General features: G+C 43.5%; 1 protein-coding gene across 1 annotated transcript in view; it reads left to right on the top strand.

Moving 5' to 3' along the window:
• Positions 1–14,915, top strand: part of LOC138528325 (heat shock factor protein 4-like) — a 731,255-nt gene that overhangs the window by 358,012 nt on the left and 358,328 nt on the right. The window contains exon 8 of the mRNA XM_069639844.1: positions 14,613–14,737. Coding sequence (XP_069495945.1) covers positions 14,613–14,737 — 125 coding nt within the window. The remainder of the gene's footprint in view (positions 1–14,612; positions 14,738–14,915) is intronic.

Genomic DNA, 14,915 nt, shown 5'->3' with positions numbered 1-14,915 from the left:
CGTCTCCAACTCGCAGAAGGGTCATCATCCCAAGCGATCATGTCCCCTCCCGAGGTCTACAAGGCTAGAAGCTCATGTGGTTGAGTAACTAAAAAGGCAAGTAAATGGGTTTAGACTGCTGATTAAGTCAGAATGTCTAGAACAAGGTCTGTACCAGAGAATAAAGGCTACATTCAGAGGATTCTTATTGGCTAGAAGGAAGCCTATAATGGAATCCATGTGGCAATGAAGCTTTATAGAAGGAGGGCCGTAGCTGGTATAATGGGCATTGAATACGGAGCTAATGGGCTGAGCACAGCAAGCGTGCTTAAAGAGGTTTATGGGCCCAAAACACCTGGTGCAGCCTGAGATTTGGGTCCACAATGCTTTTATAATTCACTTTTGGTATTAAAATTAACATGGGTATACACAGGCCTGTGCATAGTATATGAATTCACGAACAAAGTGATTTCATTTATATTTCATTGGTTTTTTGTAATAGCAACGTAAGCCATAACCCCATTTAACAAGAGTTCTTTGCTGATATTTCATTGGTTTTTATTAGGGCAACTTAACCATAACATCCATTTAACCACAGTTTTGGTCACTAAATGTGATTGTTTTTTTTAATGATATACAGTATCATATGTACAATATTCACTGGGCATGACCTGAGGCCATGACTAGTGGGCACTTAACCTGGGGCATTCAGCCATGCCCAGGGCCCCGCCAAGCCACCCAATGTAGCTAGTGAACCTTGCCTCTGACCAGGCACAACGGCCACTTAAACCTCATTTTTCCAGACCCATGTGTCTAGCAAAGTGGCTACTTGCCATGTCCCAAGCCCAGCCAATCCTCTGAGTAATGTCTGGGGCTCCTTTACCTCCATTCCTGGTCTGTGTGCTATCGGCCATAGCCTGCAAGAAAAACTGTACCTACATTGCAGGTCTTTGAGCCACTGGAGACTTGACCCAGGACATGGCCTTCAGCCATACCCTCAGACCCCAACAATCCACCTTAAGTGGCCAAAGGACATGGACTATGGAGCTGTTTAGCCCCATTGAGGTTCTGAGGCACACTGTCCATGGTCAGTGGTCACTTTCCACAAGGCATCACCTTCCGCTATGACTCCTGCCCCTCCACACCAACCATAGGGGCCAATTTATAGTCTTGCCCAGTGCTCACTTTAACTGATTGCAGATCTTTAGGCCATGTCGAATGGCCACATTGCCTGGGGCATGGCCTTTGCCCATGCCCCAGGTACCACCAAGCTACCCAAAGTGGGATGAACCCAATGAAAAGTTGCACGGATGCAGATCTTGTGAAGAAATGCTACCCACGTCACCATATATTGTACATTTTGCTAATGGAATGGGACACTGTTTGACACCCAGTGAGTCAGCGTTCCTTGTAGCATGGAACTTTGATGGATTTAAAAATGTAAGCTACTCATACTACATTGAGAATTTGAAGTATTGTTTCTGAAAGCTGTTCTGCAGGCACAAATGAGTCTGCCATCAAATTGCATTGGTGATTACATCTAGTTCCATTGATTGGCCTTCAGTATTTGCCTAAAAGCCGCATTGAAGGCTTGGTCCTGTAGAAGACTGAAAATAAGTTATTGCTGTACATTTACTCGAAACTAGACATTTAGAAGGCTTTGTGGACTATTATACATTGGTGCCCTTTCCACAGGATCGATTGACTTGTTTTTCAAAATTTGAAATACACAGCAAACCCTGAAGGAAATGTCGTTAGCATCCCACTGCATAAAATGGAAGGTTTCCAGGTGGGAGAGACAGTAGCAAAGCATGGGTGCTCAATAAAGAGGTCTCTCCTCTCAGAGGCACAATGCGCAAAAGTAGGCTTGTCTGTTCAGGACGGCCCCTGAGTTTATGGTAAAGAAACTCCTTTGGAAAAAGACTGAACAACCCTGGGGGCAGACGGGGTCCACCGAAGGAGAATGTAAATATTGTGCGAGGGTGGGAAGGGCAAATGGACAAAAATCCTGTGTCCTGATGTAGAGGAAAAGAAGATCATTCAACGGAGTTTAGCCAAATTTCCAAGTTTGACCCTTTCCCATATGTTGGTTCTGTTCCCCGTTAGTGGCTAGCAGAAGCTTGGGTGTACAAAGGACATTACTGCAGGGAGAGGTCGACAAATTGGGGAACTACTGGACAGCTTTCCAAGGAGCCCTTTACCCAATTGAGATAAAAATGAATGCAATTCTAAGAGCACAAGTAACGGCAAGCGGGCGCAGGATCGTTCTTGTATTAATCCAAACCCATATCCTATAATGGTTGAGAACATCCTTCCAGAAAATAAGTCATTAATAATGAGACGCTCTATGATCCTGCAGCTCTTTGCCGAAATCCCTAATCTGTCCGGAATTGCTTCTTCAGATTTACAAAGAGTGGACTATTTGGAACATCGGATTACTGAAGTGCCCTTGTAGTTTTAAAATCAAGATTTGTATTTGACTCTATTTTGAAAGAAAGCGATAACCTGCGTGTATTGTGGTTTGATGTCTGTCCCTGTAAGGATCAAGTAAGTGAGGATGGCTTTATAGGGCCTATGGCTCAAATTGCATACTCAAAAAAAAGAATTGAACAGTCAGAAGCCACACAACTGGGCTTGGCTGCTGAATGCGATGCAGCATAAATGAGAACATACAGGTATTGCTCTAGTTTGAAGATACTCAGATTAATCTGGTCACATGGAACACAAGGGGCCATAGGCATCTGTTCACTGATCCGGATATAGGGCGCAAACTCCAAGACTTTCAAATAATAGGTTTGCAGGAAACGTGGTTCATTCTTCCCCGGCATTTGACGGGTATGATGTAGGCTTTCAATCAGCCAAGCAAGGTCCTAAGGGATACCCTTCTGTTGGACTTCTCACTCTTATCAAGTCCCCTAGATTGTTGGAAGTGGTAAGCTCATCTGAGAGGTTGGGGTGTGTTGGCCTATTGGAATATGGTAGATCTTTAGAGGTGTTCATTTTGAATATTTATTGGCATCAAGGTATGGGTAAGCTGGATGCCCTCCTAGATAGCATCTCAGAGTGTGTACTTGATTGGTATGGGAGAGTCTCGGATGGACACATGGTGTTGGTTGGAGATCTCAACTCTGATTGTATAAACGCAGAAACCTTGTAAGGGATCATGGAATAATAATAAAAGGGTGAATGGAAGGCGATGGTTATCGACTTTGGGAGGTCTGGGTATGCTATCTTTAAATGAGACTTACCATAGTAATAGCCTCTCAATATGGTCTAATGGTGTTACTCACCACTCAAGTCGGCCAAGTGGATCAAGGTGGAGAAGAGCGAGTAGATACCTTCCAGAACACCATTCGGTCTGAATTCGAGATGAATCAGGAATTCTGACCACCACCACCTGAGGGAACTCTTCTCTCTGATATACCCCTCTACTGTTCTAGCAAAAACAGACAGAGGTGTTGATCGTATAAAATAGCACCGCTAAACCAATGCTGCAAGAAACCATACAGATATTAATACAAATACAAAGTCAAATGTCAAGAATTCCCGTAGACCAACTACTATAATACCTGTTGAATATGGCTTGATAGGAGGGCTAGAAACAGAACATATAAAGGGGAATACAAAATAATGAACCCCAGGCAAGGTGATCTAATATCTAATCTACAACTCTAATGTGATGACAGGATCTTACCTACTGAAGAATTTAGTTGGGTACGTGAGTTAATCCAAACAGAAAACAATGAAAGGACAAAATAACAAACAGGAATGTTAGTAAAGGAGTACTAACCCGGGTGGCATGAGGGACGCACTAGTGACGGGTTGGTGCACTAGGCAGCAAAGCGTTCATAGGTGCATGTGTTGCTCGCTGTGGATAGCTAATGCAAGTCCAGTACAAAATAGGTCCAGAGTAGCAGGTATGTTGATTAATTCCCAAACAGAATGCTCTTCAAGGAAGTGGTACTTCCACTGGGGTCCAGTCACACAGTTTAACAGGAGAGATATTGGATTAGCAAGCTGCGTAGGTGTAAGGAGAACAAGCTAGAATGCAGTACACACAGAGTCAATGAAGAACTTACTTGGCTCAGTCTCAAAGCAATCCGGAATGTAGTACAAGTTCGGCAACAAGACTTCAAGAAAGGCAGTCAGCAATATGTGTAGCAGGTCGTGGACGGTCCGCAATCGGTAACCTGGAAGTTCAGATAACAGCATATCGAAGCGCTGGAGACTAACCAATTCCAAGACGGGTCAGACGTTCCGAGCGTCACAACAAAAGGGTTTCGAATGGAGAGGAATCCGGATGCAATCGCTAGGTCATGTATAGCTTTAGCAAAACAAGTGGTAAAGTAACGCCACAATTAGAAGCGCTGTGTAAACGCCAGCGCCAGATTTAAACGGTATGAAGGCGGGTTTACACATCACGTTCAATTGGTGAAACAGCTGACAAAGCATGTGACACAGGGGATTCGAGCACGTGAACACAGAAGATCCATCCTTACGGATAGTCTACATGGCAACTTGATGCTAAACGGAGTGCCTTACATAGCGCTTCCGATGGCACTGTTGTCAGCGTGGCGATGATGATGTCTGCACATTCCGCCGAGATGTAACAAATGGTGTGAGTAGATCAATCTTAGACTAGGTGTTTGTCGACGAAGGATTGGGGGGAACTGTTCAAGATTTGAAGTTTCCTACACCCCCCCCTCAGTGATCATGCCATGACTGAGGTGGGATTTGATATTTCCTGGTGCAAAAGGAAGCAGTGCTTTTCTCAACTGCAGGGAACGAAATGTGTAGGCAATCTCTCAACGACTAGTGCAGGTAACCGGGTCCTTTGGAGTCCTCAGAAAATCTTAAAAGTAAACTCCCGAATGGGTCATTACCTTGACTCCACGGATCAGAGGTGGAGATTTAACACTTTTACATCCTCTAATTTTTCCACTTTTACAGGATCATTATTAACACAGGCGGGAGACTCTGATAAGGGCCGTAAGGATAGGCACAAAAAGAATCATATGCATGTGTATAATGAAGAACTAGTACAACGGAAGAAGTTAATGCAGCAAAGGATTGCACAGTTGAAGAAGTCTGCTCATCGTACGAATTCTCATATAAGAGAGGGAATAAAGAAAATAAAACAATCTTATAGAAATTGGGTACTACAATCAAAAGCAAGTAGGATCCAACTAGACACAGAAGCTTTGTTTCTGTGTATAAAGGACAAACATTCACAGGCATTTTGGCAAATAATTAATAACAGCTAAGCTCCACATCCTTTGGCACAAATTAATGGAGTAGTTGAGGCTGAGTAGGTACGGTATTATGGCGTGATTTTTGCAGATCCAAATGCACTAGATTGCGAGTAGCAGCCTGTGAAATCTGAAATATCCGATATAAAACCGGCTGATTTCGGTGAAGAGGTGGTATTTAGGGTACTCACCTCTATCAGTTCTTCCCGGGCCCCCGGGCCTGAATGGTCTGACAAACCTCCTTCTTAAGTTAGATAAGAACTCCTGGGTCAAGACATTATTCACACTATTTGTTAATATACTTGCCACTGGTACTTTTCCATCTACTTGGTCTATGGCATAAAAAAGGGAATCGAGCCAGTCCTGCCAGTTATCGGCTGATAGTGTTACTCGACGTGGATAGCAAGGTATTTGTGTCGATTGTTTTATCTCATTTGGTGGAAAGGGCAGCTGGGACAGGAAGAATTGCAAAATGGCAGACTGGCTTTAGGCGCAAGATGGGGACAATGTTAATGGGCTAGTGATAAACAGTGTTCAGAATCTTGCCTGGGAGGGGAAATATGATGCGATATATGGTGCCTCTTTAGATCTGACCGCGGCTTTTGACTCTTTGGATCGCAGTAGGCTATGGAAAAAACTACAAGCCTGGGGCATACCGGTAGGGCTACTTAATTTAATTATTGGCCTTTACTCAAGAACCGAGATACTAGTTCGATTGAATAATTCTGGAGACCTATCCCGAAAAAATTAAACTGCTCGGCTGGTAAGGCAGGGATGTGCTTTTGCTCCCTGTATTTTAATTTATATCTCTCGGACATTGAGGAAGCTCTATTGCCAGCCTCATTTATTGCCCCTAGATTGCAACACTTATGATTTTGCTGGTTGGCTTACGCGGATGACTTCTTCACTTTTGATGTCACTGCTATTGGACTTGAAAGTCTAATGAAAAAATGTGCAATATATATGGAAGAGCATGCCTTGATAGTCAATCCAGCGAACTCTAGGGTGATTCCGTTTAGTGACACAAGAAAGAGGTGTACATTTTGATGGCATAGTGGGAGTATGGAAGTCTTCAATGTCGAGTCGATGATCTACTTGTTTTTTATTGTTAATGCTAGCCCAATACATGAGTAGCTTTTATATTTGGTTTATTGAGCGAACCTTTAACTTGGTGGTGTAAATGAAAGGGATTAATGCAAAATGACGAGAGTTCTCACTAACTCTGGCAATTAGATACTAAGAGACCAAAGTATTGAAAGATTCTAATGTTTTTGAGTAAAATCTTATGCACTTTAGCGGAATCCATATATATGGACTTTAAGAACATCTATGCATCACAATTTTGTATTTGGTTATTCAGGAAACTTGTAACAGCATTCTGGAATCCATAACTTGTTCCATCTTGGACTTGATGAACAATCTGGGAATAGTGAAGATACTCTTATATCAATATGATTGGATTTTAACTATGGATTTATTACACCCATATCCATCTTTAATTTACCTTAGCACTGATTACAAAAGGAGAGGTGTTTAGGCTCATTTCCTTAGTATCTACCCTGATAAGCATACCCGAATGCTTTTTCTACCCTTTAGATTAAATCGACTGCATTCAAAACAAATACTTGTAAGATTACGATTTTGCCTGTCCAATGTATTTGCATATTCTGTAAAATGGCAGATACTTTCGCAATCTTTAATCATTGGGTGTTGAACTCTGAAGCACTAAGTCACTTACACACAGTGTATCTAGCAAAGTTATTTAAACACAATTTAAGGAATCATGAGGACCTGATTTGGCAACTCTGTCTCGCTGGTTGTACTACCTCTACAGTGATTGGGATCCCAGGTTATATCAGAGCATTGGAGTTAGAAGAGTGTTAATATGAGATGTATGATTAGTGCTACTTGAGAGGAATTTGAAATTGGGCATATTTTACTGGAAGGAATGTGGTCTATGTTCATGAAATTTTGTATTTTATTCTGTTCGATTTTAATGTCATGGATTATTTATCGAATTATTGTTAATGTGAATATGAATGTGAATTTGTGTTATTAAAGGTTGATGTTTTCATCCAAGAATAAAAAATATCTAAAAAGATTTTCTCCCCGTAGATAATATTTGATACTTATTGGATGTTGAATTTTCTGTGTTTATATTTTTATTTTTAATTGTCATTAATTACAGCGTGATAAATGGATTGGCATGGTGCAAAATTCAGAACAATTATCAAAGGAAATTGGATAAACATTCTTAGGATTTAGAGGCAGTTCTGAAGGAGCGCATTAGCCAATACTTTGGAGACAGGTCAGCTACAGTACAGTGAGCATCCCTCTACATGAAATCATCCAGAAATGTGTGAAAATGATAGAATCACAGTACAACAGATATGTGTGTCACATCACAGAAAGAGTTCCAGACAATGCAAATAAATGCTTAATAAATCTAGTAGAAAAGACACACGTTTTAACTATTGTTCAAACTACACTGTATTATTACACCAGTTTTGAATACTGTGCTGGGGAAGTGGGTAACCTTGTCGCAGGCACAATACCACAGCATTTCACACTGTGGCTACAATCATGTGAATGGGAGTTTGGTGCGTACAACAAGTGGGTGGCATAGGGAGGCAAAAATGTCCGTCATATGTCGTCCATGGAGGAAACGATTCGAAACAATTGGAGGTACTAGCGTGATCCTTAGAAAAGGAGCAAGGAAGCATCAGAGGGAGCACAGGACGGAGCTCCCCCCAATGCAGCAGGCACAGTAGTCACACCCGGAACTGCGTCATGGGAGGACCTGAAATAAAGGAAACAGAAAGTATAAAGATGGACTGGAACAGGGGGTGGGGGCTTGAGCAATCGGCCTGAGCAGTGGCAGAGGTGAGTGTTAGGACAGCGATGTCATGGCGGTTACATGATCTGCGAAGAGGTGACGCACGGTAAGGTGTCCCTCATCCATGCAAGGAGACGTAATGTACTCATTTATTTATTGTGCTTCAGTTTAAAATAAAGCTTTCACACATTACATAACGTACATTAAAAAAACGCATTTTACATTACATTTGGCATAATTCTTAGCAGAGAAATAATTCATAATCAATAATATCCACACAAGGTCATATTTCCTTGCTAAAACCTGCAATAATAAAAATAGCAGCATAAAAAAATCATCTCACAAAACCAGTTACATAAAATTAAAAAGAAAAACGAAAACCATCAAAGCTTATCACTTAGCTTTTTAAAATCTGACTTACAAAAGCTAAAACAGCAATACACAGGGAAGTTTGCTGAACGTTAAGAATCCTGTACCAAAATGGATCTGTTGTTAGCGTAAATTCATTGTGAACAAATCTACCCCGACAGTGCTAACGCTGTGGCATCAATGGTTTACACACAATTAATAAGTGTTTCTACCTCTTGATGACAAAATCGGCATAAACTTTCAGACCGTGATATTTGTTTCTTGCACCAGATACCTCCTTAATTAAAAACAAGTTTAATATAAATCTCAGAAAATCAGCTCTAAAATCACACGAGGGATGCCTTAATGAATAACGAGGAACATCATTAAAAACGTTCACTTCCGGCCTGAGATGGTAAAATAAATAATAGGTCATAATCTGTTCTCTGTCCCGGATCCAGTCATATTCGTAAATTTTCTTTTTTACAATTTCAGCATGAATAATCAGCTTCTCAACAGCGGAAACCGCTTTAGACAGTTTATTGTTATAATGTGTAACCCATAGATTTAGCACTCTACAAGTGCTGTTCCCTACTTGTTCTTGCAAATTCAGAAAAAAACGGCCTCGGGAGGAGTCAGCATCTTACTGTAGAGATTAAGTAGCTTCCTGTCAATAGAGCTGGTAATGATATCAACCCTAATTCATATATGACAACACAATTGGTACTCCATGGGACAAGACTAAGGTCTTCCGCCATACCAATTCCTCCTTCTTGGCACAATCTACATCCACCATCGAGTTCTCAGCACCAAAAATAAATGTAGGAACTATTTTCAGATGGTAGAATCTTAAAAGCAGGGCAATAGAAAAATTACCATAATGTCGATCAAGCATTCGCATTTGGGCGGTCGCAGCCTTAGAAGCTGATGCAATGGTCTAATCACTTGCTGCCTATTCCCCTTTGCATAGAACAGAACCCCGAGATACTTGAACTGTTCCACTACCTCAACCCTTTGCTGCTCTATGTGCCATTGTATTAGCCTCCTCTTAGTATTGGTTACCATATCACTGTAATGTGATCTATATGGTGTTTCGGCATGTTCCCCTGGGTCTGGCTTAACAAATTCCACTTCTGGGGAAGTGTCCAGCCCACTTGCCTCATGTAGTGACTCCTGTAGTTCCTTCAGCCTTCTTTCCTCAAAGGTGAAAACCTCTGCAGTAGGCAGTGTGGTCCTCTGTAACCCAAATGTTTCCTGGTCAGAATCTTCCCCTTCTTCATAAATTGAAGAAAGTCCAGGGTATTCTGACCTCTGAAATGGAGTAAAACCCATTTCTAAGGCAGAAGGAGCCAAACTCGTCGTTATTGGACGAGAAAACGTCGATGTCGTCGATGCCGATGTAACAGGCTTCGAAGGTGCCGAAAACGGCGTCGAAAAAACTGGAAGGGGTCTCGAAGAACTCGAGAGGATCGGGATCCTACTCGAGGGCATCGACGATGGTCTCGGCGTCGTGCCGGAGGCCCTTGAAATCACCGTTGGCTGTGGGGTGGCCTTGGTCCTCTCTTTCATCGGCGTCGACGATGGCGTCAAGTCGATCGACCGATGCGTCGAGGAACCCTTCGACAATGGCGTCGATCCGTGCGTCGAAGGAATCTTTGACGATGGTGTCGAAGACGGTGTCTTCCTACCCGATGGCTCATGGCGCTCTCGGGTGGAATGTTTCGCCGGGTGCTGCGACTCACAGCGTTTTGATTTTTTGGGTTTTTCACCCGGGGTATCACCCTCAGCTGTCTTCGAGGGGGTCGAGGCCGCGTTCTCGAAGACGCTTAACATTTTCTTTCTGAATTCCTCCCACTCAGCTTGAGAACTGTGTTTGGTGGGACAGGAGACTCTTTCTGGGGACACAGAAGACGACGAGGAATGGGACCTTCGACGTCTCTTTTTTGAGTGTCTTGATCTCGACGAATGGTGGGAGCTGCTTCGAGATCTAGAATGGTAATGTTTTTGACGGCGAGGAGACGAATGCCTCGACTCAGCCGACGAAACCTTCGAGGAGGTTTTGGCTGACTTACCTCTCTCGAGCTTCCCCTTGGGCTCCTTCAAGGCTTTCGCCGTCATGGACATGCAATCCTCACACTCCGAACAATGGTGCTCGGATCCCAAGCACCATAAGCAGATCCTGTGTGGATCTGTTATTGACATTTTTTTACTGCAGTCTCGACATTTCTTGAAGCCGGATGGCGGCGTCGTCGGTTCTGATGAAGAAACCATTGAGAACTATAAGGTATATTCGAGTATAAATAGATAATTATCCTGACTGAACTGAGCATCGACGTTCCGAGGCCCCACGAAGCGCGGAAAAACGGAACTGAGCAACTGACGCAGCGCGTGTCTATTTATGGGCATGGTGACGTCGGCGCCGATACGGTGGCCGTCGAGGGACATCGACTCGGCGGACGTCGACGCACAGCGCCCTCTACAGAAAAACATTTCCGAGGCCAGCAAGCTGGAAACGTATTATCAAAGATAAGGAATACGTCGGAGGAACATCCCATGGAAAGAACGTTACCAGGTAAGAAGTAACTTGCTCATCACTTTCAAATTGCTGCTAGAAAATAACATTTGCAGTTTCCACAGTGCCATGCCAGAGGTGCCCCAGTTAAGCAAGTTGTCATGCTAGCTTCCACCTCTCTGATAAAATAGTAATGAGATTTACTCATTGACACCAGAAATGTGCACTGCCACTTTCAACAATGCAATGCTAGTGCTTCCTCAGCATAGCACACTGGCGTACTAGTTTCCATGCCGTCCTCAGGAAATGACCATGCTGGTTTCCTCTTGACCAAAAATATGATCATGCCAGTTTCACATTGCCCGCAAGAAAACATATGCCAGCTTCAACAGTTGTATGCCATGTTAGCCACTTTGAACACATTGGGATACTAGGTTCCCCATTGCCACCTGAAATGAGCATTCTAATTTCCCATTTTTGCAACATGCTAGTTTCAGCACTGCCATCGCGGCGTTATCCTGGTTTAGCATATCATGTTAATGTCACCAGAAAATGACCATTTCAATTACACGTTTCCTTCAAAAAATGTGCATGCCAATTTTCAGGTGAAAAAACATCTGCTTATGCGCAGCCTAAAACCAGCGCTAAGGAATGAGCGTCTGATATTCCATTCAGTGTTCCAGCCACAACTGCGTACTCTCCCACCACTCCAGATAATGGGACCATCTTTGCCACCTTTTTTAACTATAGATGTCTCTCGTTGACACCAAATGATAATGTAAACAGGAACATAGCGGGCATGCCTGGAGTCAGTCACGAATGCATATTCAATCTGAAAGCAGCCAGGAGCTCCTCCGGTGCCTGCTTCTTTAGTTATCTGTCATCCAAAACAAAAAGAAAAAACTAGCCTGGTTCCCAAAGATTTATGCTGGAGCGAATCGGGAAATGCACAGAGAAGTTCCAGTTTGCTCCTGCTATCTCATACCTTATTGGCAATGCCTAAAACTCGAGTGAATGTGGGGGTGCACGGAGAATCTTTGAGATGCCCATTTGCAAATGCAATTCACAAAGATTTGCTTAAAGTGCATCTCAGCGATGCTCCAGGCAGCTCCAGATTTCCCATCATGGTTAGGCTTTGTGAATCAGGGGTAAGACAGCAGGAGCACATCTGAGATGCCCAGGGCATCTCCTGCTTTGCTCAAGTGCAAATCTTAGTCAATCAGGCCCAGTGACACAATAATTATAGGGGCAATGCCCACGGGCCAGAACATAGTTCGATATATGTATGCCTAGTGTAGAGAACTCTTTACAGTCATCCCAGTACATCCTTATACCTCCCACACTCCTACAGACGACCGCCTAGGTGTAGTGTACAGACTCAGACCCTATCCATCTTCCATCAACAACCATGCTGTCAATTATTGCACTCCACAATCCGGGGGATACCAACCCCAACTACAAACAACTTAGAGAGGTTCATATCAACACACAGTTAACAGGTACTTCTGACCTGCATCCATCAACACCAAAGGTTTCTGCATCTGCTTTCCCACTATCCGACTAACACCTTCTGCCCTCCTTTCGTGCAGAGCCATGCGCAGCAAGGCCAACATTATTGGCAGAAGAGTGCAATATAAGGCCCCTTACATTACATTACATCTGTTGACCAGAGAGTACTCTGTACCACTGGTACCCCGATATTGTCCTTCTCCCTGTCTGCTTACTTTTAATCATTAGAATTATGCAGACATTTATTTGTTTCCTTCATTTCGGGCAACATTTTACCAAAAAATGCACTTTTGCAATTCATAATTTTACAACTTAATACGAGTCCTCAGCATGAGGGTCTTATAGATGAAAATAGGCATTGCTGTTTTTGGACATTTTTCTGGAGTTTAAATGTTTGAGAATTTTTCCAGGTTTACTCTTCATTCATCATCAATTGTAGCTTTGGCTAATAGTCGGTGCTTTAGCACCACCTATGAAGCCAAACCTATTAGTATAGGAGAACAGAGGGGAGGGAGATGGAATCGGAGGACGGACACAGCCTGTGAGTGTTGTTTTCCTTTTTTAACACCCAGAACCCTTGTAATCCCTACGGCCATTCCCACCCACTACATGTTCTTCCCACCCAAAACGCACCCTCCGGAGATACCTTTGAGCTATCTCTGTCATGCAGTAAAATCCAACTTTTTCATCTTTAAGAATATTTCTGAAAGGTAATTACTTCATTGCATTTGTATCGGAGATGCTACATGGGCGGGGGGACAAGCCGGGTAGGTTGTTAGCATGGTTAAGTCAGGGGCGGGGCGCGGATAGTCGAGATGGGATCACTGAAGTGGAAGATGAATGTGGTGAGCGATGGAGGTCACAGAGAAATCAATGAAGCCTTCTGGGGATTTTACCAAAGAATTGTATGGGGAGGTGGGAGATGATAGAGAGTGGGAGACCACTGAAACCCTATCAGATATATGCCTGCCCACCTTAAGTCCAGAACAGGTAGAAGAGCTTGAGGCACCACTCGCGGTGGAAGAGATAAGAAAGGTGGTTGCCACACTGCCCTCGAGTAGGACGCTGGGGGGTGGGTGGGATTGTCAGCCGAATTCTATAAAGAGTTCATTGATGATCTAGCTCCGAGGCTATTGCAAACCTTTGAGGACGCATATGGGGAAGGCTGCCTACCTCGCAGCATGGACGAGTCCATCATAATCCCTATTTTAAAGCCAGGGAAGGAAGAGGGGTATTTCGAAAAATAGCACCGATGCCCCTGATTAACCAGGATACCAAGATACTCACAGCGGTCTTGGTGGCTAGGTTACGGAAAGTGATTGGGACATTAATCCACCTGGACTAGACAGGGTACGTTCCAGGGAGGGCGATGTCTGAAAATCTGAGAGGCTACTTGCAATTATAGATAGGACGCAAGAGTGGTCGCAAGAGTGCGCAATGGTGGCGGTCGATGCCATTAAGGAAGAGGTAAATACGTGTCGGGACAGTACTCCAAAATGCCTATCCCACCTAGAGACAAAAGTCAAAACTGTTGGCTGTCAGCGCTTGTCTCTTTTTTTTTAAGGTTGGGAAAGTGCATTTAAAACCATCCAACATAATGTGTGCCAATTGTCTGAATGCTCTTCCATATTTTTCCAGATGATGTGTGTTGTGTCTTGGGCTCCCTGCGTGTGATGGTGTTTGGTTGTCACCCTTCTGTCCCAGTAGTGCAGCATGTTTGGAATGTTCTAACCGAGGGATTATTGCTGTGTCAGTTGGAGAGACCCTGGCCTAGCAGTAATGGGGCTGGTGGATGCTTCCCTTCATGTATCGTGTTTACCTTCTTCCTGCATGGCCTGCACGTGTAATTGTAACCTAAGTAAAAGGACTTACCTTCACACGCGACTTCTGACTCATCTGTCCTGGGGGCCGGGCATTTCAACGTTCAAAAGCGAGAAAGTGCTAGTCTTAATTTCAAGAGATTTATTTTTATCTCATTTATTTAATTTTTGACTGCTTGGTGGAAATTGAAATTCAAAGGAAAAATATGTGTGCAGATTTTTTACAAAACCTTGCCATGTTTTCAACTAGAGTGCTAACACAAACACACCTTATTCGTATGCTTACATCTTATTCTGCTTCCAGAAAACGATGGGCCCACACTGGTTGATTGATTTGCTGAAATATTCCTTCTTTGCAGCCATCTGCAGAACCCACCTCCTGCTTAGACAGCCCATCGATAGCTGGAGGGCCCATCATATCCGATGTGACCGAGGCTCCTTCATCCAGTGGAGTGGCTATGGGAGCTGCCGCTGAGGGCGAGAGGTAAGAAACAATGTGATATCGAAACACGCAAAGGAGTATTGAGAGCCATACCACCCCCCAAATACCACCTCCATGCTAGTTGGCTCTCCATGAACAAGTAGCCTCCTTTCAAATTCCTACTGCTTGTCTACAAATCACTGAACGGGGTTGTTCACACTATCTCTCATTACTGCCCTCC

Source organism: Ambystoma mexicanum, chromosome 1q (genome assembly GCF_040938575.1).
Source record: "Ambystoma mexicanum isolate Mex_15411 chromosome 1q, UKY_AmexF1_1, whole genome shotgun sequence".
Classification (NCBI taxonomy): domain Eukaryota; kingdom Metazoa; phylum Chordata; class Amphibia; order Caudata; family Ambystomatidae; genus Ambystoma; species Ambystoma mexicanum.
Note: the sequence above shows the minus strand (reverse complement) of the source record. Positions and strands in the feature narration are given on the sequence as shown.